The 27991-nt window shown below is 43.3% G+C and overlaps 1 protein-coding gene across 1 annotated transcript; it reads right to left on the reverse strand.

Annotated features, from left to right (window-relative positions):
• Positions 1-809: 809 nt before the first annotated feature.
• Positions 810-27987, reverse strand: ass1 (argininosuccinate synthase 1). The gene is made up of 15 exons (XM_019877652.1): positions 27866-27987; positions 26387-26513; positions 25683-25751; positions 25386-25574; positions 25033-25089; positions 24872-24946; positions 24102-24172; positions 23531-23561; positions 16225-16315; positions 11295-11379; positions 10927-10991; positions 8615-8746; positions 6492-6648; positions 1564-1629; positions 810-1068 (listed from the first exon to the last, which is right to left on the reverse strand). The coding sequence occupies exons 2-15, from the start codon at positions 26486-26488 to the stop codon at positions 1020-1022; spliced, it is 1239 nt and encodes a 412-aa protein (XP_019733211.1). The 5' UTR covers positions 26489-26513; positions 27866-27987; the 3' UTR covers positions 810-1019.
• Between the last annotated feature and the right edge of the window lie 4 nt (positions 27988-27991).

Below are 27991 nucleotides of genomic sequence, written 5' to 3' on the forward strand. Positions count from 1 at the left end.
TACCTAAAGTCCATCTCCAGACTTCAACCCTACAGAGCCTGCATTAAGAAGAGACTCAAGGACGGAATCCGTCAAAAAACATCTCTCGACCGAAATGTTATCATCCTACTAAAAATGTATCAGCCCTCCCCCTCCCCAAGTGCTGAAGTCCGATTGAGATTGATAGGTGTCCCGGATCGCTTCGGCACCTCCTCCCACCTTCCCGCCTTCAGCTTGACTGACTAATCTGAATACGGGGCCATTTCAGACACTGATTATCTTGCAACCTGTGTGCGGGTGACAGTAAATGCTGGGGCCGGCCAGTAATTGACCAGGCAAAGACTGAGACGCCTGCCGTGTAATTGAGCAGGAGCTGGGAGGAGGTGGACGGGTGGGTTGGTGGATTGGGAAGGAGGGGGCTGGGTGTGGGGGGCTTCTCGCAGCACTCAAAGGGTCCGAGGAGTCATCATTGCCCATTAGACCTGACGGGGGGTCCACAGACCCGGCGGGAGGTCCCCTTATGGACGTGGACTCCGCCGCTGACACCTTTCAGTGATACACTGACTGAACTGTTCATGACGGGAAGGCCCGACATCAACATGAATAGAATTTTGTTGAACTTTAGCCCCCTTTTACCTGTGGAGCGGGGGGAAAGAAAATGTGGAAATACTGCAAATAGCTGCCAAGGGTGTTTATTTACGCAACTTTAAGTTTAAGGACTTTATTTTGAATCATTGTCAACACTGGACAACTTTAAGGACTTTATTTTGAATCATTGTCAACACTGGCGTATTTCAATCCATCAAGATTCAACACACGGAACAAAAGCGCAATTGCAATTCTTTTGATTTTTATTGATCATGACTCCCGTTGGAAACAACGATCACAACACAGTCGTCGACCATCAGGAGCATTTTTAGAGTGGCCTAATTTTGAACATATTAAGGAGCACGGGAGAAGGCAACGGGCGCCATCTGAAAGAATGTCGGTATTTTTAAAGAATGGTTCTTCAAAATTGTAGGTGGAGCTCCTCTGTAGGTTCACAGCTTGTTGCTGGAGAGACCCTGCAGGCGCTGATGCTCCTTCAGCCTGTGGTGAAAAGATCTCTTGCAAATTCCATTCAAGGGGGTCTTGTCGTTGATGACGCCCCTGTCATGTGACATTTTGAGGCTCCGAACGGTGCGCTCAGTTATAAACCGAGGATGCCCCTGCCCGGTAAAGCACAGTGGCAGGCTGCACAGTTGGCGCTCGGGTTTTCTGTGTCTACCCGACATCTCTTCATACCGCCAATATTGTAGAAAAATTGCAATGTAACAGCAGGCAACTGTGCCACGTCACCTAATAGCATAACATCTCCAAAATATAAACGAGTATACCAAACATATCAAAGGTGCTGATTATTAACTGTTTGGATGCGCGCAGGGCGCTACAGAGACACTTTGCCAGTTGCTCTGAGCAACCAATCGGAGGACGATAAAATGCCGACGTGGGGCAGTTAGTAACAGTCCAGTTGTGATTTGAGTTTAAGCGGTGTTTAGGCTTGTTTATCAATGACGTTTTGTTGCCGGGGGGGGGGGCGCTCACCTGACTGCGTTGATCCTGATGAATCCTGAGGCGTCGCACGGGTCGTAATCTCCCTGCACGTCCATGCTGGAGAGACAACAGATAACGTCAGCACACCAAATGAAACGTTTGCGAGCGGAGCGATAAAACACATGAGATGTGAAGCCTCATTAAGCACTGGGATAACTGGATCATTGATAAAGGCGCCCTGCGGGAAATAATGTGCCTATTGATTCCTCAGCCGGGACTTCACATTATCATTTTTTTGGGGCACGAATGAGTCAATATTGGACAACAACAAAAAGAGATGCTCAATTTGACAAAACAAGCCCATCGTATCAAGTCAAGTAGATGAGATTCGAATGCAGCAGCTCTCGGGAGACGGTGACATCGTTCGTGCAAGACTGGGCCAACATACAAGAAAGCGTGGAGCAGATCTTAGAGATGCAACGATTATGCGACAACTAATCAAATATCAAATGAATCACTCATTTAAAAAAATATATATATTTTTTGCTAAATGAATCATTATTTGGAGAAGTTGTTCACATTGACATTGATTAAATTCTAAAAAAATTCACCCTCAACAGTGAATATTCTCAGAATTCTGTAGTCTTCGCTGAGAGCAGAGATACTATCTTGGAAGCGAAAAAATAAATCTTTTACTTTGGAAAACAATGAGCAACATTTTTGAATTTAATATAATGACCTGTCTTTGAAAATAGGGTACTGAAATTAAAACGTTTGTTTTTAAATCTGATGAATTGACAAAATAAATCAACATACGATCGATTAGCGTTGAGAATTGTCTGTTGCAGACCTTCGACAGATGATTATCTTGATAATATTTAAGTGAACACATTTATCATGTTAATTATTTTTCTAAATATGAGAAAAATGATGAACAGTTTATTTCTAAAAATCTCTGCCAATGTTCACATTTTGAAATGATAATTTCCCCAATATTCCTAGAAAATCCCAATGTCCCATCACGAGGGAGCTATTTTGAGAACAGGCCCGCGGGCTACACATGTGGATATTGAGGGCATTTAATTAAAAAAAAAAAAATCACAAGAATCAAGTGAGTCCACTCGAGTTATCAGCGCCTCGGTTGGCGTTAGGGTTACGAGGGGGTCGTTGGAAAAACGTCTCCCATGTAAGGCGTCTTCAAACTCCGAAATTTTGAGAGCCCCTGATTTCAAGTGATTCTGGGGTTCATCCGCAGGCCGCAGTGGGGGGAAAGATGGGGAGCAAAAATAAAAATAAAAGCCGCTAAATCAATGTCTTGCTCTGTATCGCCATGCCTCCTGAGCGCGCGGCACACAAAGGCGTGTGGCGGCGTGCGGTGGCGGCGCGGCGGGTAATTACGGCAGTTTTCTACCTGCCGTGCTTAATACACTGCCTGGCCCGAGTCCTCTTGCAGCCGCCCAGTGTTTTCGCCTGGCATTCATTCTTTGCGAGCACTTAGCCAAAGAGGAAATTGCCAACAAATGATAGGATAAACACAGGGAAAAAAAAAAAAAAAAGTCTGACAACTAAATCATCAACTCTCAATACAAGGCTCCCTGCCTGGCACCTGAGCGCCATTATGAGTGAGTGGCTTTGAAGAATACGGCAGCGTGTGTGTGTGTGTGTGTGTGTGTGTGTGTGTGTGTTGCTGGCAGAAACCCTGCCGTCTAATTGAGAGGCGAGCGGGGCAGATAGGCGAGGAGGGTGACATTTCCCTCTCAGATGGGTGCAGTGACGGGCCGCGTTACCACTGTGCTAATGATGCCGTTTACTGTTGCCCGCGGAGAACCAGCAAGATGCCGGCGGGGGTGGGTTGTGGCCGTGTGTGTGTGTGTGTTGCCGTCGTGCAATAACAAACGTGTGTGACTACTCCTTCAAGGTAGATATATAATTGTCAGGCATACAAGAGCCAGGATCCAAGTTATTTTATGGCGCTGCAGTGAGGGAAAAATAAAAAACGCAAAGCAAAATAACATTGCAATATCAAGTGAAATTACTGTATGCGCCGTCGTGTGTTGGTGTGTGCCGTAAAGGGGCGTGGCCTAGTGGGTAACTTAAGGTACTGGAATCGGGTTGGCTGGTTAGTCAGCATGTAAGCGTTCCGGCGTCAGTTGCCTGTTGTCATTTTGTATTCGTGTTTGACAGTTTGCGCATCGGCGGGTGTGGCTCTCTTTACCCACACGTCAAGTCATTCAAGTACCGTAATATGTAACAGTGTCTTTTATATAAATAATTTAACGTAATGATTCCAATACATTAAATAGAAGACTTCTTTCTTTGTATGTGTAGTAGGTTTTGATCGATAGGGATTTTTTTTTTTTTGGGACCGATTCCGATGGTTGGCAAAATTCAGATAACCGATGAATCAGACAATTAATTAACAAATACATAACTAAAATAACTTTCTTAGTCCTGGTCTTTAACACTTACAACATTAAAGAATTACAGGCAAAACAGTTTTATCTGGCGAACCAAAATTTGGCAGAAATCAGCTAATTTTAGGTGGTGGGGGGGTTAATGTCATGATCATTTATCCTTTTTCTAAGCTGCTTATCCTCGCAAGGGTCGCGGGCATACTGGAGCCTATGCCGGCAGACTTCGGGCAGTAGGCTGGGGACACCCTGAACTGGTCTCCAGCCCAGGGCACACATAGACAAACAACCATTTGGCCTCAAAATCACATCTGGTGATACTTTGGAGTGCCCAATAAACCTGCCATGCATGTTTTTGGAACGTGGGAGGAAACCGGAGTACCCGGAGAAAACCCACACGGGCACGGACGGGGAGAACATGCAAACTCCACACAGGAAAGCCAGAGCCGGAATTGAACCCTGCACCGTGAGGCCGACGTGCTAACTAGTTGACCACTGTGCCGTCCATGTTGTAATATGTCAAAGTTGTAAAAAAAAAAAAAAAAAAGGTAGAAAAAAAAAATCTGCAAGGCAGAAAAATAATCTGCCAATTTTTACCCATTTTTTTTATAATTTCATCAGATTCAATAAATTGAACCTTAGTCCATACTGTATACATTCCAATTCAAAATAAGATGGAGTAGTGACCCATGAATTGGAACTTGAGAATTAATTACTTGCCCTTAAACTAAAGCAGGCTATGAATCAGTGCATTTTACTGGATGCCTTTGTCTTTTGTTTTCGGGACATTTGTAGTGAGGTCTTTTGTGGGGAACCTCAGGGCCCATCTGTCAGTAGGGCCTGAGGACATTGTGATGGTGAAACACAACACCTCAGTCACACAACAAAAGTAGCAAAGTTACGCATACAACCGAGCTTCATCTCGAAAAGGAAAATAAAAGAAATCTGAAATTAAAAAAATATGTTGTCAGACTCACATTCAATCTGTTATCAATGTTTCACTATTTTTGTGTCGCAACTCGGTTTACTTATTTTTGTGCTAATGTGACAATTATAGATATTAAAAATTACATACATGACTCATCTTTGCATAATATGTGCTCCAGTATTCGTAATTAATGTTAAGATTGGGTGTTTCGTTTACGTTTAACCCTGTACAGTGGTGACCTTATTTTTACACTTACAAAGTGACAACATAACACCCGCTGAGTGTGAAATTGACCAAGTGAACCCATGTATCGTTTATGCTTTCCATTTTGAATTTGAAAAACAAAAACATGAAAAATGAGTCATTCTGTTACTTGCTTTTGAATCCAACACACAAAAACGTTATTACTTTTCACATTTAAATATTTGAGCGGCAAACAAAATTACAAAATAGACTGAATTTGATTCTAATATTTCATAGGACGGGTTTCCAGAACCCAGACGTTTTAGTCAAGGACTGTGAGCTTAAATTAAAGGTGAAGAATGTCAAGATGCCCGTTGCGTGCTTCCTGGAAGAAAAAGTTTGAAGACTCTTGGTAAATTGGACACCTCTCCGATTGTGCGATTGAAAAGCGACCTCATGGACAGAGAAACTCACAAAAGCTCCTTTTCCCCTTTTGGAGCGTCTGCTTGCCAAAGCAGTGTGAGAAACTCAACTGCACTTGAGGCATCGCTCCTCCTGACCTGCTTAACAAGCATGACACTTTTTGCTACTTTCCTCTTAAAAGCCCCCCCCGCCCCCCACACCCCCTCCCTCGACATCAGCTCTCTCTCTCTCTCCTCTGACTGAAAAAACTATTCGTCGGCTGACTGTAGGGTACAAGCGGAGTGTGTGTGTGACTCAAGTGGGGACAGAGAGGCATATGGAGGGGTTTTGACTTTGGTCAGTGCTGAGCCTGCCCACGGGGCATCGGGGGTGACACTCCTGAACAAACCCACTGTTAGCGCGGCTGCGAGGTCACAGGGGTGCGGTGAAGAGGGGAGGGGGGGAAATCGGGATCGGGGGCCGCTCCTCTGATGTCTTTGTTCGTGTAGTGTGTTGACGGAGGCCGCGGGAGTACTTGGGCGAGCTGACCCGACGACTGGCCGGCCGGCCAACGTGAAGGGTAGCGGCACTATGTGTCCCCCACCCCACTAAGAACAAGCGTACACAGCTGGCAAATTGTGACCCAGCACCTGCTTTGACGCCCCCTGTCTTTGAAATCAGCGGTCTCCAACTACCGGGCCGCGTACCAGCAACGATCAGTGAGACATTTGGTACGAGGCTGCACGGAGGTGTAAAAATTCTCCAGTGGGACCGCAACTTTTGGATTTCCGAATTTAACCCTTTCAGGGACAGTGGTTACTACAGTGGCATGAAAGGGTTAAGAGCTTTTTGAGGTACAAACAGAATATAACAATTGGCAAATCCTTTTCAACTTGTACTCAACAGAATTATTTGGTTTTTTTTTTGTTTCTTTGTTGGTCCGTCAAAATATTGCGTTACAATTGTTAAACCAGCCCCCCAAAAAAATATTAGTGACTGCTGCTGAAGCATAAACACAGACCCTATACATGTTCATCGTCGTCTTCTTTGCTTACCTGACCAGCTCCTCGTTATACAGCGACTTGGGCGACTCTCGTCCAAGAATGTAAACCTGGCCCTTGAAGACGGAGAGCTGCACTTTGCCTTCAATGTTCTCCTGCGACTTGGCTATGCAGTGGCGCACAAAGTCAAATTCTGGACTGTACCAGAAGCCTACGAGAGGAAACACAACACATTAAGTATACTGTACAGCGGCTGGTATTGTTTATTTTCAGGGGGCCCTTTGATTACAACCATGTGACATCTCCCAGTTAGCAACGGCGTAAAAAAATCTCATCAGGTAGTACAGGAAGGTGCACTCAATTACTGCTGTACTTTTGTACGTTTGTTTTTTACTGTACATACAGCGCCCCTTAAGTGACATAGAGGAAAAAAAAATACATCTATGTTTCTCGTTAAGATGAGAAACATCTTTCAACGCAAGTGCTAGCTTATTTACCTGCGTTAGCTAGCTTCCAGTTCAGCGAGACAATGGCAGCAGAAGAGGATTTATTTACAAGTCGTTTTTTTTGGGGGGGGGTCTCCATGTCACTTTAGGGTCTCCGTATGTATTTATGTGTGGCCAGGAGGGTTTTTTTTTCCTCAAATAATTACTCTTTCACTTTGTTATCACATTAGCATTAAGCATGTTAGCGTTAGTCTGTAGTGCATTCCGACTTCCAGATTAAAATTCATACAAATCACGATTCACTGTATCAAAAGAAAAAAAAAAAGCAGAAAAGGTAAGATGACGACTGCTGCTACTTTGTTGGGGGCTGACCAATGGCTGTGGATGGAGTGTGTGTTGAATTGTAGACCTCCCTCCCCCTTCGCGTTTTTTCCAGACAGATGGAGGAGGCTTGTGTGTGCATTTGTTTGAGGAGGTCCCGCACCACTTGGCAGGGGTCCTCTTCTGATCAGTACCTGACCTCCACCTCATCGCCTGTCCTCGTCCAAAGACGAAAGCCCTACACACTCTTCTTTTTTAATCTCTTTAATTATTGTAATCCAAGTATATTAGTTGGCCATTAGCATTAATAAGCGTGTCGCACGTCTGAAAGGACTTGCTGGAAAAATCTCATGCTTATGTGCATTTTATATATCGTGGTTGTTTTATTCTTTTAGTCCATCTCTCTGCCAGGATAGGGATACACAGTCTCTGGGGGACACTAAATGTGGTAGTAATGGAAAACAGATGCAGGACAGGTGGATTGTTAAAATAAGACACACGCACACACACACACGCACACACGCGCACACACGTATTTCTATCTGCTGTGTTATTAATATTTTAAAGCCAATGGATTTAATCCAGGGGTGCGCAAAGTACGTCTTGCTCTTTAATCTGGCCCAAGGGGCTTTTTCCTTTATCAGGAGTCCTGTAACCTTTGTTGCATTGATTTATTTATTTTTTCTAAAACTGATCAATTCAAATGTGTGTTTTACAGTATTCATTCTGAATTCATTTACTGCAAATATTATTTAGCAAATTGCTCCGTGTATTGATCTGATGGCATCTTTTTTTTTAAACAAAATGCATACGATTAATTACATTGAACACTCGAGAAATAGCATTTGTCGCCTGTACCCGCTTCCTAAAAATAGACTTTAACATGATGAAATGTTATATATATATATTTTGTGTTACTCTTTATCCCAACTATACTTTGTTTATTATTTTCATCATTTATTTTAAAAATGCATTTTGGGAGGGGTTTGTATTTAATCTCTTTCCACTGAATCCTGTGTACCCTAACAAAAATATTTTAATATTTACACAAGCTATAGGAAGTTTATGAGTAATTTATTTTATTTATTTATTTATTTATTTTAATTCTCTGACCTGCTTTTTTGGGTAATGCATTTTAAGTACGAGCGTGTGTGTGTGTGTGTGTGTGTGTGTGCGCGTGTGTGTGCGCGTGTTCGGGGGCCTGTCTCTGGAGGGTATAAGTGAAGTGGCCGAATAGTCCAGTCTCAAATGGCACTGATCCTATTATGTGGATGAAGGTGCAGAGGAGACTGGGGACTGAGCAGAAGGGAGGATTAAGACACCCGAGCTCCACGCACCTTCGCACCAAACGCGCAAGTTAAGATAGATGGACGGATAAACGCGGCATCATTTCATATTTGAGTGACTTGCCGTTGTAGACCAGTTCAGAGAACTTGATCCCGAGCCCTTGCTTGATTCGGCGCACCTCCTTGTCCATGGTGAACGTCTCAATGTCGAGATGGGCCTCCAACAGGATGGTACCTCCAGGGGTTTCGTAGATCCCTGACAAATAAATATAACCACAATTAATAGTACAATTTAATTTTATAGGGGGAAGGAATATATCATTTTATGAGACTTGCGTCAACATATTAGGGAGCTTTCATGTTGAGGGAATACAGTCATAATATTTTATAGTCCTATGAAATAAATATTATGAGAATATTTTTTTCCTCCAAGGAAAAAAAAAAAGTTGAACTTGAAATCTTTTTGAACAAGTGCATGTCAAAAGAAGCTGTTCACCGGCCTCTCTGAATACATGAATATTAGTCATCTGTCATCATGTGACAGAAAGCTCCTTGCTAAATATGGGAGAGTGTGTCCATGCAGGCTAAATGACAGGGTAGGCGGCCCCTGCCAGCCACCAGCGTGGACCGGGGCTCTGCCTATACCCTGCAATTTACCCCCTCTGGTCAGGGAGGGGCTGAAAAAAAATGAGGTGGCTGACAGCAGAAATGAAGCTGTCACTCAAATGTCAGCTCAACACCCCCCCAAACGAAAAAAAGTGAGGTGGGAGTGGGGGACAAGATGGTTACAGGCCGAAAAGAACTGCGATGCTATTTAATCGCCCGGTCTGTACGTCTCCAAATCCTCCAGTGCCAGTCCTGACCTGAAAATGGAGAAGCACTTATTGGGGCGCTGGCGGCCAGAAGCCCAGCTTAGCCCCGTCGCTAATTGTCCAAAGCCTCAAACGGCCGCCACCTGAGCTCCAAGGGCTTGTGGCCTTTTGGTGATCCAATGGGATTCGCGCGGGGCGCGTAGGGACATTTCCGCTAGCCTGCCTCTATCAGATAAATAAGTTAAAACTGCCTCCAAGTAAACTTGGCTTAAAAACGGCTTAGCGGCGGAGGAAGAACAATGGGAAGCTATCTGAAAGTTGAGTTAAAGCTTTAGGAGAAAACACCTCCAGTGCTTTTTTGAGGTTTTAATCTCATAAAGTGACGACAGGTAAGCAAAACTTGAAGGCGAGCTATTTACTCAACCTACAGGCAAACTGTAGGAGCCGTGAAATACAATACAGTGTTCGTTTCGGGCACTATCGGATTGGAACACAAACGGTCCAGCAACACATACAAACCGTCAGCATAACAAAACCCCCAAAATTTTTTAAATTCAATTCAGTGAGATAACAATTCCATTTGATATGCTACGATACAATACATTGAGTGTTATTTTCAAAAACGAACAAACAACAACAAATTTACTTTTACCACAGTATCACTTTCTGTCTTTATACAAGACTCTTGATACAATTAGGGCTTTCAACAGTTGCTGCTCTATTGATTTTTTTTGGGGTGGACGTCATAAATCTACTGTACTTTCTTGCTCTTTTTTTCAGGAAAGTGGGACGTTTAAATCGTCTTTCATGGTCTCCCAAACAGTGTTTTCTGACTATCTCCGCCTGTGCACAAAAAGGTCAGAGGTCAGACAGTGCTGTGGCAGGATTGCTGATTGTTTTGTGGCAACATTCTTTGACACAAATAAATATGACCTGACAAAATAAATAAATAAATAAATAAGTATGACATCCGCCACCTCTCATTGTCATTCTATAGAAAGATGGCGTCAAATGCACTCAGTGGGAGTTACTCAAGCACTCAGACACAAGCGCTTGCCCTCCACCTCTTCCCGGTCGCGCTTCCCTTTGATTCTTTTGTATTGGGGACAGGAGAGAAGAGCAGGCTTCCCACTTGCCCTATTTGTACCTGCCAGTGTTGTGTCATGGCCGCTGAAAAGGTGTGTCGGTGTGTGCGTGATCGCGGAGTTTTCGCCCGCTTATTTTCAATCGTCTGCGATGCTTGTCACAAGCGGAGATGAAGTGACAACAGACCGCACAAGTGACAGACAGATGTTTCGCGTCCTGTGGTGCAGGTGTACACACTCAAATGTTTGCTTTCCTCCCCGTGGATATTTTGCACACACACTAAACGGGAACGGGAGTCTATAATTCCAAACAGGAAAACGCATTTTGCTTTTACCGACTCTCAAAGTGTTCATGTGAAATAACTGCAAATTGCGTAAAAAGCTTGCGTGAAAAAGGAAGGCTTGGAGAGAAGACAAAGTTGAAATATTGAGATGCGTTTTCTGTTTAAGAGCACACACACACGAATGGGGGAGATGTGAAAAGGAAGGGGTTGGGCGGGGCAGCTTCCAGATGAGCATAAAAGCGTAATTGTTTTCACCTCGGGACTTCATGCCGATGAAACGGTTCTCCACGATGTCGATGCGACCCACTCCGTGTTTTCCTCTGAGGGAGTCACGGAGTATTGACATTTTAATACATCAAGTGATCACACTGAATATTCATTCAATCATTTCACAGAATTTGACCTTCTGCTTTTTCCTAATAAATACCATGTGGAGGCATTTACATCAAAACGTAAAAAAACAAAATGAATAAATGCAATTTTGACGTAAAATTAGCATATGAAGAAATCAAAGGAAAAGTTGGAAGCATGTTTATCTTTTTGTCAAATTAGAGAGACATTTCAAATTAAATGGATATAAATATCACATTAAATCAATACATTAAAGAAAAAAAAAAGCTCACCCAATTTCATTTAGAAATAAAAAGATATCCAAAGGGCTGTCTTTCGAGATTCCTTGCTTCACGCTGACCACCTTGACAGGGACACCTGGAGAGGGGGAAAAAAAAAAAAAAGATTACATCATTTCATTTTAAAAATGATGACAAATAATCCAAGTGAAGTATATAATTACAGTGCAGATGTTTTTCTTTGAGCTGTGCTGCAGCGTATTCAAAAAAATGGAGCCTACTTCATCAGAACCTTTTCCGAACGTGCTTTTTGATGCAAGAAATAGCAACGGCGGGACTTAAGTGGAAAGGCAATTTTGCATGAATAAACGTGCTGTCACAGGCATGCGTTAGACCAGGGGTGTCAAACCTACGGCCCGCGGGCCGGATCCGGCCCGAAAAGATATCCAAAGGGCTGTCTTTCGAGATTCCTTGCTTCACGTTGACCACCTTGACAGGGACACCTGGAGAGGGGGAAAAAAAAAAAAAAAGATTACATCATTTCATTTTAAAAATGATGACAAATAATCCAAGTGAAGTATATAATTACAGTGCAGATGTTTTTCTTTGAGCTGTGCTGCAGCGTATTCAAAAAAATGGAGCCTACTTCATCAGAACCTTTTCCGAACGTGCTTTTTGATGCAAGAAATAGCAACGGCGGGACTTAAGTGGAAAGGCAATTTTGCATGAATAAACGTGCTGTCACAGGCATGCGTTAGACCAGGGGTGTCAAACCTACGGCCCGCGGGCCGGATCCGGCCCGCAAAGGACTTTAATCCGGCCCGCGAGATGATTATGTAAAGCAGTGGTGTCAAACATACGGTCCGCGGGCCGTTCAATCAGGCCCCACAGGATAATTTAAAAGTGAAGAAAATGCATAAAAGACACAGAATAAATGGTGTAGGCAGGGATTACATTTAGATTTTATATGCACGTGTAAATGGTTTAAAACTTCCTTTCTTTATAAATCTCGTTTAATCTTAAAGTGCATTACTATATTTTTCAAAACCAATTACTTGTTAAAGTTTGTACAATCAGTGGGATCAGTTGCAATGCATATATGTGAATGATAAAAGTAAATTGCACATTTGTCGAAGGAAATGTAAGGTGCTTCATGAAATGTTTTGTAAAAGATATGTTCATTTAATTTCAACATTCTCCTAATGTTCTTGTGCTTCTTTATACCAAAACAAAGGAAAGACATATTGTTTTGGTTATTTATAGCAAAGTATGGTATCATTTTAATGGTCCGGCCCACTTGACATCGACCCAGGCCGTATGTGGCCCACCATGTGAAATGAGTTTGACACCCCTGCGTTAGACAGTCAGTCGGACGTACGTAAGACCTATTGATCTGCTTGCTGAAAGAAACATGGGGGAAAAGATGATAAAAATACATTTCCTTATATTGACTGTGCTTTTTTTTAAATAGAGGAAATGTACTCAAGTGGAAATATAAGTGAATAAAAATAACTTCATTTGTAATTTGCAAGTGCTGTTTTGAAGTCGTTCATTTTCCCAATATGCGATTGTGGACACGCACACTGCATACAAACTATTGCCTCTTATATGGTAACAAAATCTTAATTATTTCATATACCAACATTCAACGAATGATCAGGACGTAAACGTTTTCACTTAAACTAATTGTGAAGAATAATTAATCAAATAAACAGTTATGGGCTCTTCACTCCCACAACAGCGCAGACACCTATTTCTAACTGTTGCCATCTAAGAAACTACTTTGCACAAGATTTGCACTGGGCATAAAAATAAGGCCTTTGGTGGCAATTACCTGTATTCATAATGAGTCATTGAAATAAATAACCTGAAACTAAAACCAAATTCCAAGTTAGCCTTAATCATATTCTCCAACACGGGCTGCGTTTGCAATCTTTTGGTCTACTCTCACCTGAAAAATGAATCGTTCGGCATGACAAATAAGCTCAAATAAATATCGAGTGACAAGTATTCATTACAAGTCATTGAAATCAATAACGGTCAACTAAAAAGGCCTCACAAAAGGAGGCGACAACAAAGAATGGCTAATAAATTCAAAGGCTCGGCGCATGTGAAAGCTGTGAAATTGTGGGCCGGCCTTAACCTAATTCAATTAAACACACAGCTTTGTTACTTGCCCTCTGTTTAGCGCTGACACTGTCAGTGTGTGTGCGTGTGTGTGTGTGTGTGTGCGTGTGTGTGTGTGTGTGTGTGTGTGTGTGTGAGAGCGGGAGAGAGAGACCAACTTACCAATCTTCCTATCAGATACACACATCAATAGTTTATTTTGTTGACCGGGAGACACCCACTTTGGCATCCATCATTGTCACCCTGCTGCTTAATGGGGCTCTTTAAAGACAGATGTGGGCTAAATGTTGAGGGCAGACCCCCCCCCCCCCCCCACACACACACACACAAAAATAGTTCTTCCTTGATTTGGAAAAGGCTACTGATACAACAGCGTTGGGAGGGGGCTGGTGGGGCTGACATGTAAAGGACTTGACAAATTTTCTTGGACAGGGCTTTGTTGACGGGCCATTCGCATATCGCGGGAATCTTGCTGCTCTCCCATGGAAAGCAAAAAGTTCAGGAGAGGGTTTATTATGAACGCCACAACCCCCCGCTCCCGGATCGCTAATAATTAGATTAAAAGTTCAAATAAATTAAGTGGACGAACGTGGGAGTCTAGGGGTTGGCCCTTTTTCCTGCATTTTGCCCGCTCTCTCCATCATTTTGTGGCTCACATCATTCACCGAAATGGCGCTCTCTCTTTCTCCCTGCGATCCTTTTCTTTGTTGTTTTTTTTTTCCCCCGCAGCCAAATAGTGCAGACAATGGGCCCGCAGACACAGTTGTACGAAAAATTACTGCTTTACATTTTTCCTCTCTGTCTCTCCTATTTCTTTGGCGTGAAGGGAGGGAGGGATGGAAAAAAATGAGAGGGAGAAGTACGGGGGGAATGGAAAAGGTTCCTGTTGTTAAATATTCTTTTTTAATCAGTGAGAAAACTTGGGTGAGAAAAAGTAGGGATGAAAAAGGCGGCGAGGGGGGGGGGGAGGGGGGTGGCGGTTGAAGTGAAAACATTCTTGTGCTGATCTTGTGCTCAGAGGGAGGAGCGGGCTCGGGGCCTTTGTGTGGACAACTAAAACAGCTTTTGTCATAGGACGCTTCATAAAAGCCAAAGAGAATACGGGTGAAAACTGCGCACAGGGCTGGGAATAAAGAAAAAAAAAATCTAAAAAAAAACAGGCAGGGTTTTGCGGCTCTGCTCCGTCGGGTGACATGACTCGATCACTTGGTTTCATGTGAGATGGCGGCACTATACATATACCCAACAACTGTACGTGCCATGAGAGATCATCAGGTGTGCCATAAGAGATGATCCAACTTCACATTATTGGTCCAGAAATGATTGTTTAGACTAAATAGCATACATATGTTTATCTATAAATGCCATCAACAGATAGGGACAGGCAGAACAATGAAATGCTGTTAAACTCGATGGCAGAAGGTTCCATTTACATTTGTAATCACCTGTTTCCTCTCCTAGAACAGAATAAAAGCCTGTAAGTAAATTTCAACTCTTCCGAGGGTGCACTACCAACTGTTTATTGACCGGCATAACAAATCAAACACGAACACAAAAGGAGAACATTCACGAGAAGCTGCTGTAGGCCACAACTCACGCCCAGATGCTCACACGCAGACTAACTGACCACCCTGACTCCAGCCCGAGGTTGCTCAATAGGTCACGGCCCTTAAAGGCCGACATCCAACTTCACTACGTACAGTAATGACACTTTATGAAACCAGTTTATTTCTTTGCATTCTATTTTCTTAATCCCCCTGCCCCCATATACTACAACTTTATTTATTGAAGAAGAAAAAAAAACACAAAACGAAAAATGGGAGTTGATTTTTGGGGGCTGGAACAGATGAATGCTATTTCAATGTGGAAAATGTATGTGTCAAGTTAACACTAGCATCAACTTAATGTGACAATTTTTTGCGTCATTTGTTGAGAATTCTTTCTCATTCAAAATGTGTATCTTGGCTCCTTGATAAGAGCAGCTAGTGTCCACCAGCCGCCCCACGATTACTCCTCATCCGCTGGGAGATGAAGAGACATCTGTGCTATTTGCCCCCCGGCTGGGATGTTTTCTGCCATTTTCGCTTTGCGCAAACATGTGACACTTTCCACTATTGCAGCCCCTCGTGGGCAACATATCTAATGAGCGTCTCCCTCGGGGCCCCTCGGGGTGCCGACATATTAGCAAGACTTCCGGCTTATAAGTGTGTGTGTGTGTGTGTGTGTGTGTGCGCGCGCGCGCGTGGCCTGCGGCAAAACAAGGCAGGTTTACAGCCGGCAAATGCGCCGAGGTTGGGCATAGTAAGTCTGGGTGGTCAGTGGTGATAAAGTGGCAAAGGGGGTCAGTGTTGGAGTAGCAGCCCTGCGGTGACAGTGGCCAATGTTAAGTAACAAGAGTGGCTGACAGGCTGGACGTCAACACTTGAGACAAATGACTTTTAAAAAGGGAGCTTGCAAAAAAAAAAAAAAAGGGGCAAATACTCAACTGCAGATGAGGAAGACGATCTTTTGTAGAATAATTAATCGGAAATAATATTATCTATATGAACGTTTGAAAATGCCAATCACAAATTTGGGACAAAATGAGATCATGGCGCATTTGCTCCATGTTATTTTAGTGATGGAGTAAGATAAGGAAGTATACGATCTCCTATTTTGTATGCGAAGGCTTTAAGCTACCTACAAGATCGCACTGAGACTGCTGCTTTGAGTCCCGAAGCGGCATAGTGCCGATCAATTGTTTGTGTCCAAATGGGTGTTTGAGGCACTATTAAGACAGCTTTTATGTGTTGTGTTTTGTCATCCCAAAAATGACAAATGACAGAATGGTGTTCCAATGGTTGAAATACACACAAACCGTTTTTGAACTCCAGCTCCAGTACGTCAGGGGAGGAGGGCGTGTCTTCTGGGTTCTTGGTCATTTGATAGAGGTCAGTTGGAGCGTGGTTCTGGAAAAGAACATTTAAAAAAAAAAAGTTATACTTTCAGTCGCACTGAAGAACAACCTTCCGAGACCTCATCACAGGAGAAGATTCTTGTGTGAAATTGACACATGGCTAGCAGAAGAACAGAGATGATGAGGCGTGAAAAGCAGTTACTTGAAAATGTCAGGAGTGGAGTGGGCGTGGGGGGAAGGGGAGAAAAAAAAATCAATCTTTCTTTTTTTATTTTACTGTATGTGTGTCCCTTTAATACAGGGAACTCCATCCATCCATCATCTTAAGCGCTTTATCCTTATTAGGGTCGCGGGTGAGCTTGAGTCAGTCCCAGTTGAATCTGGGTTGAGACACCCTGGACCAGAATTTTATTCTGCCAAGTATCGGAATGGGTAACATCCCCCGCCCAAAATAAATAAATAGATCATCAGGACCTCGTTCATACCCAATGCACAGTTAAAATTATCCGAAGTAGATAAAGAATATAACAGTAACTGTTACCGTTAGATTTTATCTATAAATGCTGCTCCACCATTTGTGTTTGCTTGAAGTGTTATGATAGAGCGGCGTTTTTTTTTCTGACGGCCTCCCTTCTCACTCTGCCCATCTTCACCTTTTTTTAACTAACCTTGCAGCCTATGTCAAATATCATTTTTAGTTTTTTTTTGGTCATGTCGCGGGCCGCTGAAAACTTGACGGTGGTCCGCAAATGGCCTCCGGGCCATAGTTTGGATACCTGTGTTCGCGTTATGCTACAGAAGTTATGTGGCTGTTTAAAGTGCAGAATATATAATCCTCTGTTTTATATATTATATATTATGTTTTAAATAAACAAACTGGGAGTGGCAATAAAGAGTTTGAAACAAGCAATTGTCTTTTTTTTTGTTTGTTTGTTTGTTTCACAAGGATGATTCAATAAATGCCAAACTGCTGCTTGTTGTGGAGGCAGGTTTGGTAATATCAGACACTGCACATATCTCAAATACTTTCTTTTTGAAGATGCACCTATGAATTGACATCAACTATTCAAAAAAAATCATGCTTCCGACTAACAGTTTGGGGAAGACTCTATTATGTGCCCCAGTTCACAAAACAAGGTCCATAAGGCATGCTTGGATGCCTTTGGTGCGGAAGAACGTAACCATAAAACAACATTGTGGAGAGTAGGGATTTTAGATGATGTACTTGTTTTTGTCTGCATGTATTTTTCCCCCTTTCTGTTGACACCGCTTTCATCTTCCGTCGTCAATTTTCTGCCTGACAAGTCCTTTCCTATTCTTTCACTTTCCTGGCGCCAAATGGGCATCCGCACAACTAAATTGACTGAAGTTGTCCCCGGCTGTCAGATGTTTGCGTCCCTAAGTCGTCTCGGCTTCGTTGGCAGGAAAAAGAGCGTGTCGCGCGTCCCGCCAACAATTACACAGCCGCAGGACGGTGTCCTCCGAGTGGCGGCAAATTGTAGGGCTGCTATGCAAAATAACTACTGAGTGCATTTAAATGGAAAGCTTTACCAGACACTGAATCATCATACAATAACTAATCGGCATTCGTCAGTGAGGTGAAAACGAGCATCTGAAACACTTTTCCCTTTTAACTAAACACCAAAATTGACGGAGAAGGAGCCCGTGTCAACCTCTCTGGAATTTTATGCCTCAGTGGCCTAAAAGATGCCAAATGAGTGAACAGGATTCGGGTGACTGACCTACCTGAAAAGCCTTTTTTTTTGAAGGATAGTCTTGATGGGCTGAATTTTATTTACAGGGTTGTGATTAAAGCGCAAGTCTTTAAAAAAATTAATTTGGGGTTTGAAACGAGACTCGGTAGGTGCTTGATTGAAAAGAACTTTAGTCTTACATTCAACCTCACAATGGTGTCATGTCAATCTGAATGAAAGCAGCAAGTATCAACCTCGGAGCCCCTTTTTCCATTTGTGAATTACTGCAAAAAACGATCCTATGCAGGCATGTCGTATATGGGGGACCCCTAAAATACATACATGGTCCCTAGTCAAAACCGTTAAAGAAAAAGCCTTGCATTACAGACAACTGATGATGCTTCACCAATATAAAATAGTTCCAGGAAAAAAGCTTGGCAATTAAGCCTTTTGCCATCAGTCTTAGAGACCTGCATCCATTGGGGCTCATTTGGGCAAATTCTATGCTTGCAGTTTGTTAAAGTGTGAGCCCTGGAATTCCTTCTAAAATGGCTACTGCAAAGAGAAACATCCAACTTTCAGTCAAACAGACATGATGTCCCTGAAACCTTCAGCTCATCTCATGCATCATCTAATTGCAACTTCCTAGTTCCTAGCTCCACTGTATACATGCCAGCAGCTTCCACCAGAAAATTTTGTCAAGGAGGAGGGTGACTGACAGGAGAGTGAGGTATGAAGTAGACAATGAGACAGTCGCTCCTTCATGTCGACATTTGATGGTGGATCGAGGGCCTCAGAATGCTGCAATTAAGGACTTGAGAGGAGCCCTCCTTATGACCAGTCTAAATGGTGGCAGGAGAACTTTTCTAGTTTTTTTTAATATGTAAATCATCAACACGTGACCTGACAGAAATTGGTGAATTTTCAAGCTATGCTGAGGGATCCGGAAAGGCGATTCATTTGGCAGAAGAAAAACGACACACAACAATTCCGAGTGGGACTTGACAGCCCTAAATATTCAAATGCGAACGTAGCACAATAAAATGGGAGCGCACACTTAAGATTGGCTGGATACAAGGAAAAAGAAAAAAATAGGGAAAAGTGAGGGAACGGGCTTGTTTGCAGTGTTTGAAGATCAATGCATTTCAATTGAAACCCCCTGCAGGTGGACTTGTCCCAAAGCCGTGGCCCTGGGAGAGCGGGGAAAGGTAGAGATAGAGAAGGTGGGAGGGAGTGGAGGGGGGTCGGGTATTGGTGGCAAATGGTGCGTGAAGCGCAGCATCATGTCGCACAGAGCAACTCCTTTGGCAGTCTTCGCTTTGGCCATATTGTTGTGCTAAACGGGGCCCATAGTGCCATGGAGAGGGCTGACGCATGAACTTAAAGCAAGTAAATTTCTATCTTTCCACATATTACGTGCCTCATTGATTTTCAATCGAAGCCAACAGGGCCTAAAGAGGCAGCGGCGGCGGCGGGGAGAAGGGGGGGGGGGGGGGCACTCACCAAAGTGAGAGTTGAGAGGGCCGCGCTGAAAACATCTTTGGTGCAATGGTTCGGAAATGACGCTTAAATCACTACGTTTCTGGCCTCTCTTGCAAATGCAAACGTGGCAAACTGAGACCAAAAAAAAAAAGAAAAGAAAAATCCACATAATGTGCTGGAGAAATGTTTATATTTGGTGCTCGCTTCCAAAGGACTTGTCTTTGAGAGTGTACGTTCAACGCCAAATCTGGCCGAAAGTAGAGCACTTTCCGAGTTCCTTACAGCTGCCCAGACTCTTGTCTGTATCCGATGAAATCTCTTGGCATCCTCATGCTTAGCCCAGTTTCTTAACCTTACTTGTGTCAAGGCACATATTTTACATTTGAAAACATTTCACAGCACATCACCAAACAAAAGCGCCACAAAAAGTATGCACGGTTTTAAGTAATCAGTATGGGTAAGACTACGGCACAGGTCTCAAAGTCAAGGCCCGGGGGCCAGATCTGGCCCGCCACATCATTTTATATGGCACGTGAAAGCAAATCAAGCATGTCACGTTCCATGATGCTTGCTATAGTCTGAACCAAAATTTCAAATTGTCATATGTAATCCACAATAACTGTCATTATTCTTGATTTTTTAAATCTTAAAACGAGTTCTGCATCTGTGCCACATCTGCAACATACAGCACAGAAAAAAAGAAAAATCGAAATCTGTTCATGCCGTGACGTTCTGTTATATGAATGGCAACAGGTGGATACACAGGTTGATGATGCACATTCTAACTAACAGAAGAGCATTTAACCGTTACGCAGGTCGCACACGTCGCCGACAGGGACGTTTCCTGTAAATCAGCAATTTTTGCGACGAATCAAACCAAAGTGGGTCATTTCCCGCGGCACACCTGATGATTCCACACTCAAGTGCCATGGCACAGAGTATGGTAATGACTGGTCTAAGTATTACAGGTCATGCCGCGCACGCCCGAAGGGAAGTTGAGCGCAAAGACCCCAAACGCTGACCTCTTTGCTTCAAAGCCCACATTCACGCGCGCACTTACTCCGACAAACTTCTACTTCCTTCCCCTACAGGCGCTCTTCTGTGTCTCCCATCCATCTTTCCGACTAACCATGCAGACCGAAAACACGTTTTGCACTTCCTCGAGGTGAACGGAGCCACCCACCGTTCGTTACGCTTCTTTACTTCTGGTCAACGCAAGCGATGGTCCATGCACTTCCCCATCGCGAAGAACAAAGCGGGTCAGAGTTGGGGTGGGGGGTGGGGGAGGCTCACTGATAGAGGCTATAATTAAGAGTGAGCTGATGTTTTAATGACTCTGGACGAGTGTCAGGCTGCCTGAGGGGGTTGTGGGACCCCCCCCCGCTGCCCCGACTGCTCGCGTGCAAGGAGACGACGTCCAACAGTGATAATGAAATTGTCTGTGCAGGACATTATGGAAAGTGGCTGACAGGCTCAAGTAGCCTTGCTTCACGTAAGTTAACGCTATAAGATTGGGGGGGGGGGGGCGTTAGCAGGACCTTTGTGTTAAATGCTATCAGGAAGGATTCTGAGTTTTAATTGCAGAGTAACCTGAACTCTGTTTGGCTCTTATCTAGAGCAGAACATATGATCGACCATTAGGACATTTCCTCATTTAACTGTGACAAGCAAAGGGAAGTGAAGGGGGGGTCGGGGGGGGGGGTCGTGTGAGTAGGAGTATTTTGTGCCACAGGTGGAAGTGGGAGGGGGTGTTGTGAAGTTTGGTCCTCTGCCTTGAGGGCAGTAACAGGAGGAGAGAAGGGCTGATACAGAGATGAGATATCGACTTGAGATGACCTTCCGGGTCAATCAGCCAGTGCGAGTGGATTTTTGGTGAGATTTTAAACTTCGGGTGAATTTTTTTCGTTTGTATGGCCAAGATGGGAAACTCAAGCCTCTTGCCTCTATTCAAGAGAGATAAAGTAAAAATAAACATCTGCGATAATTGCACAAGTGCGCCCATCATTTTACCCTCTATCGGCCGTGTTCAGAATTATCCAATCACATTCAAACTCATGTGAAACGAGAGTGAGTGCTTGCCCACCCCCGTTTGAAGTCATCAACGAAAAAATAAAATTCAGATCTAGTCAGCTTTTCTTTCTGATCCAAGGCTTCCGTCATGCCACATCTTCACTGTGTTGCATAGTAAGTTGCCTTGGAAATTCTTGTGTACGTTTCGTCTGATTGGCTCCTTTGAATGACGAGATCCATCTGATGGTGAGGAAGCTGAAATTTATTTGGGGTGAATCAGATGCACTGTTGCACTATTTTTGTTTAATAAATGGACCGCAAGTGCATTGGCAATTCCCCCAGGGGAGGGCATCACTGTACCAACACCTCCCCACCCCCCTACCCCTCAAACACCATTTTACATGAGCGCCGGTGTATCGGAATGGGAAACGTTCCAACTGCTGACCGGCATCACAGAACGCATTGCGTTCAACTTTGGAGGTTCTCCTTTCTACCCTTCCTCAGGGTAATGTATTCAAATCCTTTTTACCGCTGCGAACCCCCGCTCTCAAAATATTTCTTTGTATATAATGCCATCCATCGACTCAGCGTTGGGAGTAACTGGCCCAAGACAAACCGCTGCTATGAATGAAACAATACTGTCATCATACGTTGCAATGCCCTGAGCTTTTCCCTCGCATTCCTTTCAAAACGTTTATCAACAGTTTGAGCTCTCAGGAGGGGTGGGAAAGCGAAGGCGAGACAGAGGTCTGAGTTACAGTGCGACCGCAACTCAAGCAGCGCGGGACCCTTCGCCGCCTTGTGACACCCCGTCCATCGGGAGGAGGGTATGTGTGTGTGTGTGTGTGTGTGTGTGTGTGTGTGTGTGTGTGTGTGTGTGTGTGTGTGCGCCGAGGGAGACTCATCTGTCTGGGCACGCCGTCTTTGTACTTTACTGTTACTGGTGACATTTTGGTGTCACGGTGTCACGGTGAAATGGCTCCCCTCCCACGTCGCAGCCTGCGGCAGCGCAAGACCGCCGGAACAATGAGCACCCGAAGAGTTGGGGCTGGAACTCAGGAGGCCCCAGCTGGGCGCGATGCCCTAACCCTTCCCTCCCTCCCCCCTCCCGGCTCCCATGAAATCGGGAATTAGTCGAAGCGTCACTGACGACAAGTCAGTGTCTGTGTGTCCCCGGCTCTTCCCAGGGCCCGGCGAGGACCCTGGGTGAGCCGTGACACATACAGACATCGCCGATGCTGTGAGATAGGAGCTTTGCGGGTCGCAGAGGGCAACCTGTATGTACTGCAGTCACCTCTGACCGCCGGCAAAACTCACACAAAGTCTCCCCGGCAACCCTGGGGAAGAGTCTGTCTCTGGAGGCGCTTGTGTGGGAGCTAATATTCTTTGAGGGTCAAAGCAAGGGGATAAATGTAAATCCTACAAATGTCAAAATCAGAGCAAGAACTGGCTACCAAATATTCTGTCATCATATCCCAGTATGTTTTGCTCTTAAGAAATAAAAGCCGTCTACGCGAATACCGATAATCAGACCGAGTTTGAGCAATTTTCCTCTCTTCTCCCCATTATCAGATCTCGAAAAGAGTGGGCAATTATCCTGCGCCGTGGGGTAATGACTAAAATTGATCCTTTCAAAAACGTGTCGATGTTTATGGATAATCTTGCAATCTGCTCCAAAAAAGGTTGCTTTTCAGTGCTCTGGTTTGGGGACAAGGACTCAAAATTAGGGACGCTGCAACCTGTACGTCTATTTGTATCCATACAAACGCTCCGATAACATGCAGTGATAACACTTTAGCCACCTGGTACCTAGGTAGGTACCTTTCTTAAATCCAGCAAACTATGTTCTTCTTTGTCTCCAATCTAGTGCATGTCCTATTTTACACACACATAATGCCCCTTCCTGTTCAGAATGAGACACTACACAACTGAAATGCCTTGTGTTATCGAAGTAAAACTTAGCCATGTTGAAGAAAAGCTTTCAAAAAAATAAAAATAAAAAAAAAACAAAAATAAATATATAAAATTGGAGTGTTTTTTTTTTGTTTTTTTTAATGAATTATGTGTTTGACAGCGCTTACCTTGGGGTTTTCCAGGATGCCAGACTCATAACTGTTAAGAAACAATGTTAATATTGAGTGAAACGGATTCTATGCATACAGCAAAAAAAAATTTTTTTTTTTAAAATCAACCCAAACATTTTCTTGACGGTAATATGTTCTATGCGCCTCTACTAGTCTAAACACGGCTTTCTGATTAGTATTGTGTTTGTGGAATATGAGTGAAGCAGTAAAATCCACCCGTTTTTTTTGCCATCTCAGGGGGCCGCCATTTAGCTACTTTCTCTCCACTGAAAATGACCTCACAGTTGCTTAGGGCTCAGGTAAGGCCCAAGCTTCAGAAAACGGCTCACCTGTTTTCTGAAGCTGAGCCCTGAGCAAGTGTGAGGTCATTTTCAGTCGACAGCACATGACAAAATGGCTGCCCCTGCCCCCCTACGGAGATGGCCGATAATGGGCGAATTTTAGTGCTTAACTCATATTCCACAAACGCAATATTAAACAGAATGCAGTGCTTAGACTAGTAGGGCTGCATAAAATTTATTATTGAAAAGAAAATTTGGGGGTTGACTTCCCCTTTAAATTGGCCTACCTTATATGCATAAGGTTGGCGTCCATACTCCAAGGGGCTTTTGGAGTGACAGGCACAGGAATGCCATGTTTCTGTAGTTCAACAGAAAATGCACATGTTATGATATGCGTAGTCCTCAAATGTATGGAAACAGAGGAGATTCACTGGATACGGTTAAAGCAGCCATCTGGCTAAATTAGTAACATTATGTCATTGTGAAGAATTGTTTGTTTATAGCAATGTATTTTTTAGCCAATTATTCCAAACCACTGGGCTGGCCCACGACAGATCATCAGATGTGCAGCAGGGAATGACCCAATTTCACTTAAATGGTCAGATTTTATTTTATTTTTTAAATAAAAGAACATAGTGTGAGAGGCAAAACGATTAAATGCTCTTCCACGAGATGGCAGAAGGCACAAATAACGTGTGTATCCACGTCATTGATACAACAGAATCCTAGCTTAACTAAAATGGCCAAGAGTTCACATCGAGTAAATATCTTTCTTTCATTTTACATTCAATTTGCAACAGTATTGTTTGGTGGTATGTTGTTAGGTTTTTCTAAGGTAAAATACGCAGGTTGATAAACAATGATTTAGAGAGAAAAACTTTCCAAAACACAGCTGAAAAATGAAGTCCTCAACAAGGTAGCCAAGCAGTGGTACATGTCATGACCGCCCTCTAGTGTACAAACCGCCTCATGACAATCTGGTTGGCCATAACATTGAGTACAAGTCAGCCTGGGCACGTACTCTACAAGCCCAAATGTTTTTGCTACACCATCATACCTGTGCGTATTCCATCAGGTCTGTTCTCCCTCGGAAGCGGTTGTAGAATTCTGGAACCCTCCAGGGTGCAATAACCTGCAAAGAACACATTGACAAATGGGTGAGTGTGCTTTTCGGGCCCCTCTACTGACTCCCTGCCGCCGACACGTGAACAGACTCACCTTAACCTCTGGATAGAGGGCATAGAAAGCAAGCTCAAAACGGATCTGGTCATTGCCCTAAGGGTAGGAACAAACAAAACACACAACTGTATGTGAATGTAAATTTAGAAAGCACACATCTTGTGCAGATGTAGTTTAACCAAAATAAAGCATCTATCAATCTAGCTATCCTGGTGTTTCAGCCACCAATCTAGGCAAAACTAGAAAAAACAAAAAATTACCCCATTTTGTAAAATGTGGTTAATTACCAAATGTGTTCTCCATTTCATTGCACTGTACTTGTGACGTGTAACGACAAAAGACAGATCTAATCTGACAAACCAAACTGCGCTGAATGCAAACGACGAGCTCACCTTTCCCGTGGCACCATGTGCCACGTACTCGGCTCCCTCCCGCCGCGCAATCTCAATCTGGCGCTTGGCGATGCAGGGCCGAGCCAGCGCGGTCCCCAGTAGGTATCGGTCCTCGTAGACGGCGTTGGCCTGGACTGCGGGCAGGATGAAGTCCTCCACAAACTCGGTGCGAAGGTCTTCGATGAAGACCTGGACAGGAGAATAAGTCAATAATACAAATTAAAAACCTCATACCATAGTCCTCAGAGTAGTCCTATTTTGGCTTTGGTATTTTGTGTAATAATTGCTCTCACATACCTTTTTGGCACCAAGGCATTGTGCCTTTTTACGAGCAGCTTCAAAGTCCTCATCTTGTCCAATATTGGCCTAGAAGGGAAGGGAAACATAATTACACACCACAGTGATTCAAATGCACTCCTTTTCAGTGATTATCATCTGCTGGAGAAAACGATTACGATTAAAGCATGTTCACTGTCCGATCAAATGTGGCTAAAAATAACTGAAAACTGTATTCGATAAGAAAATGACAGAAAGGCATGCAAGCATGGTTATATCAAATTTAAATAAAAACTGGGTAAATTGGAGATTAACATTAATTCCCCCAACCACATTTTTAAAAAATGAGCGTTGGACATTTATTGAACACCTGTACACAACATTTCAATAAAACGTTGTCGTTGTTTGTGTGCAATCTTGCTGAACTCATTTGACAGTATTTTCTATAGGAACAATTGTGTTCGGCTCTCCAGTAAATGGCCAATGAGCGCAACAAAAGGCAGTTGTTTTGAAACCCAGAGTGAAAAGAAGAGAAATGTGCTGATCACAAATGCCTTGACATGCAAAAAGCCTACGTGTGGTGCAATGGCATTATTTATTCTATTGTAGCGCTAACAAATGAGCAGCACAAACCACCTAAGCCCTGTCTGTGCCAGTCAAGCAAATATTGATCAACTGGATGAAAAGGGCACGAAAAGGCATACAAGGCAAACTTCAAACCGTACCATGTAAGCAATGACATCGTAATCCTGCTCCATTAGCCACACAAGAATACAGGACGTGTCCAATCCACCGCTGTAGGCCAGAATCACTGTACCTTTACCCATGATGGTGACGTGTTTCTTTCGCAAGCTGTGATGGCGGAGAAAAGACGGTTAGTGAACACAGTCAATATGTAACTTGAATGCATCACAGTGTCTTAACAACCTACTTTAAAATGAAAAGCAGTCCCCCCCCCCATGTAAAAATAAACCATGAATATTCCCTTGTACCTCAGATTTTCTTCTAAGTTTGAGGTGTGGATGAAAATGGAAGGAGTAAAGGCCAGGATACAAAACATTTTCTACATACTTAAATTTTTAGGCCAATTTTGGTCTCATTTCTTCTTTGTACTTTACAAAGCACAAAAGTACACTTTGCAACTCAATTTAGATTTGTATAAGACTTTTTTCCCCACGCATTAGTCTTTAAATTCAGATGTTGGATAGCTTTTAAGTTGATGTCAAAATCTGTTTACAGGTAATGCACTGATAAAAGAAAATAACACATGACAATGCCAAATCCGCCCAATAAATTCTGACAGACTTCAAATCAACTTCCTAAGTAATGCAGTTTCAGTGACAGACATGTAGTCAAAGGAATCTCAAATTTGCTGGAAGCTTGTTAGCACAAGCTTATTAAGAGATTTTGGGGGAAAAAAAAGTGTGGTCTAAACCACTCCTCAAATTTTGAAGAAAATGTGAGAAACGAGCCTCAATGTCTTCAAACGTTAAAAATACACGGTGAAATGCACCATTATTTTTTCATAATTTTAGTATGGACCTATGCGGACTTGATTAAAAAAAAAAACTGAAGTGGCTCGTGCCAGGTCAAAGTTTCCATATGAACATACAGTACAACGAGTTTTCTCTTGTATAAATTTAAGGTCTCAACGGGTTTGACTGGTTCACTTATCTAGTTTGCTAATCTTCCCACACTTTATATAAATTGAAAATGTCCCTGCCTTCAGCCTCGAGCCTTTTCAGGCTTAAAAAAAAAAAGAAGAAAGAAAAACTGTCACATTCGCATGTATTGGGTCTTACATAAAACACGTGGCAAGATTTTGAAGTAGTGAGCAGCAGCAACAGCAACAGAACAAAGCCAAAATCTGGGTTAAAAAAAAGATGGGGCGTACCAACAAGGTTTAATTTAATTTAAGGGTAGCTCTTATAAAAGATTAGTAAAACAGTTCAAAATTATTTCATCCCGTTTTTAAAATGAAGCAAAGCTATGTTGCACCATTTAGAATTAATCTTAGTTATTGGATACACTGCTACACCACTGTCAAGGTCTAATTTAAAATGAAACCTTGGTGCAATTCAAGATTTGCGGTGACGTCGGTTGTCACCAAATGCACATGGCCGAATTTAGAGCAGCAGCTCTGGTAGCCGGCAAAACGGCAAAGAAACTCAGATGTAATTCTAAGAAATGTCAATTATACTTACGAGAAATGACTTGTGAAACTCGCCACACACACACAAAAAAATCCTTCTCAGGCGAGGTTGCCGACTGTCAGCCTGTCGCTTGTGCGTGAAGTGCAGTCGCGTGCTAGCTCCAATCATCACTCCTTT

Source organism: Hippocampus comes, unplaced genomic scaffold (genome assembly GCF_001891065.2).
Source record: "Hippocampus comes isolate QL1 unplaced genomic scaffold, H_comes_QL1_v1.1 scaffold376, whole genome shotgun sequence".
Lineage (NCBI taxonomy): Eukaryota > Metazoa > Chordata > Actinopteri > Syngnathiformes > Syngnathidae > Hippocampus > Hippocampus comes.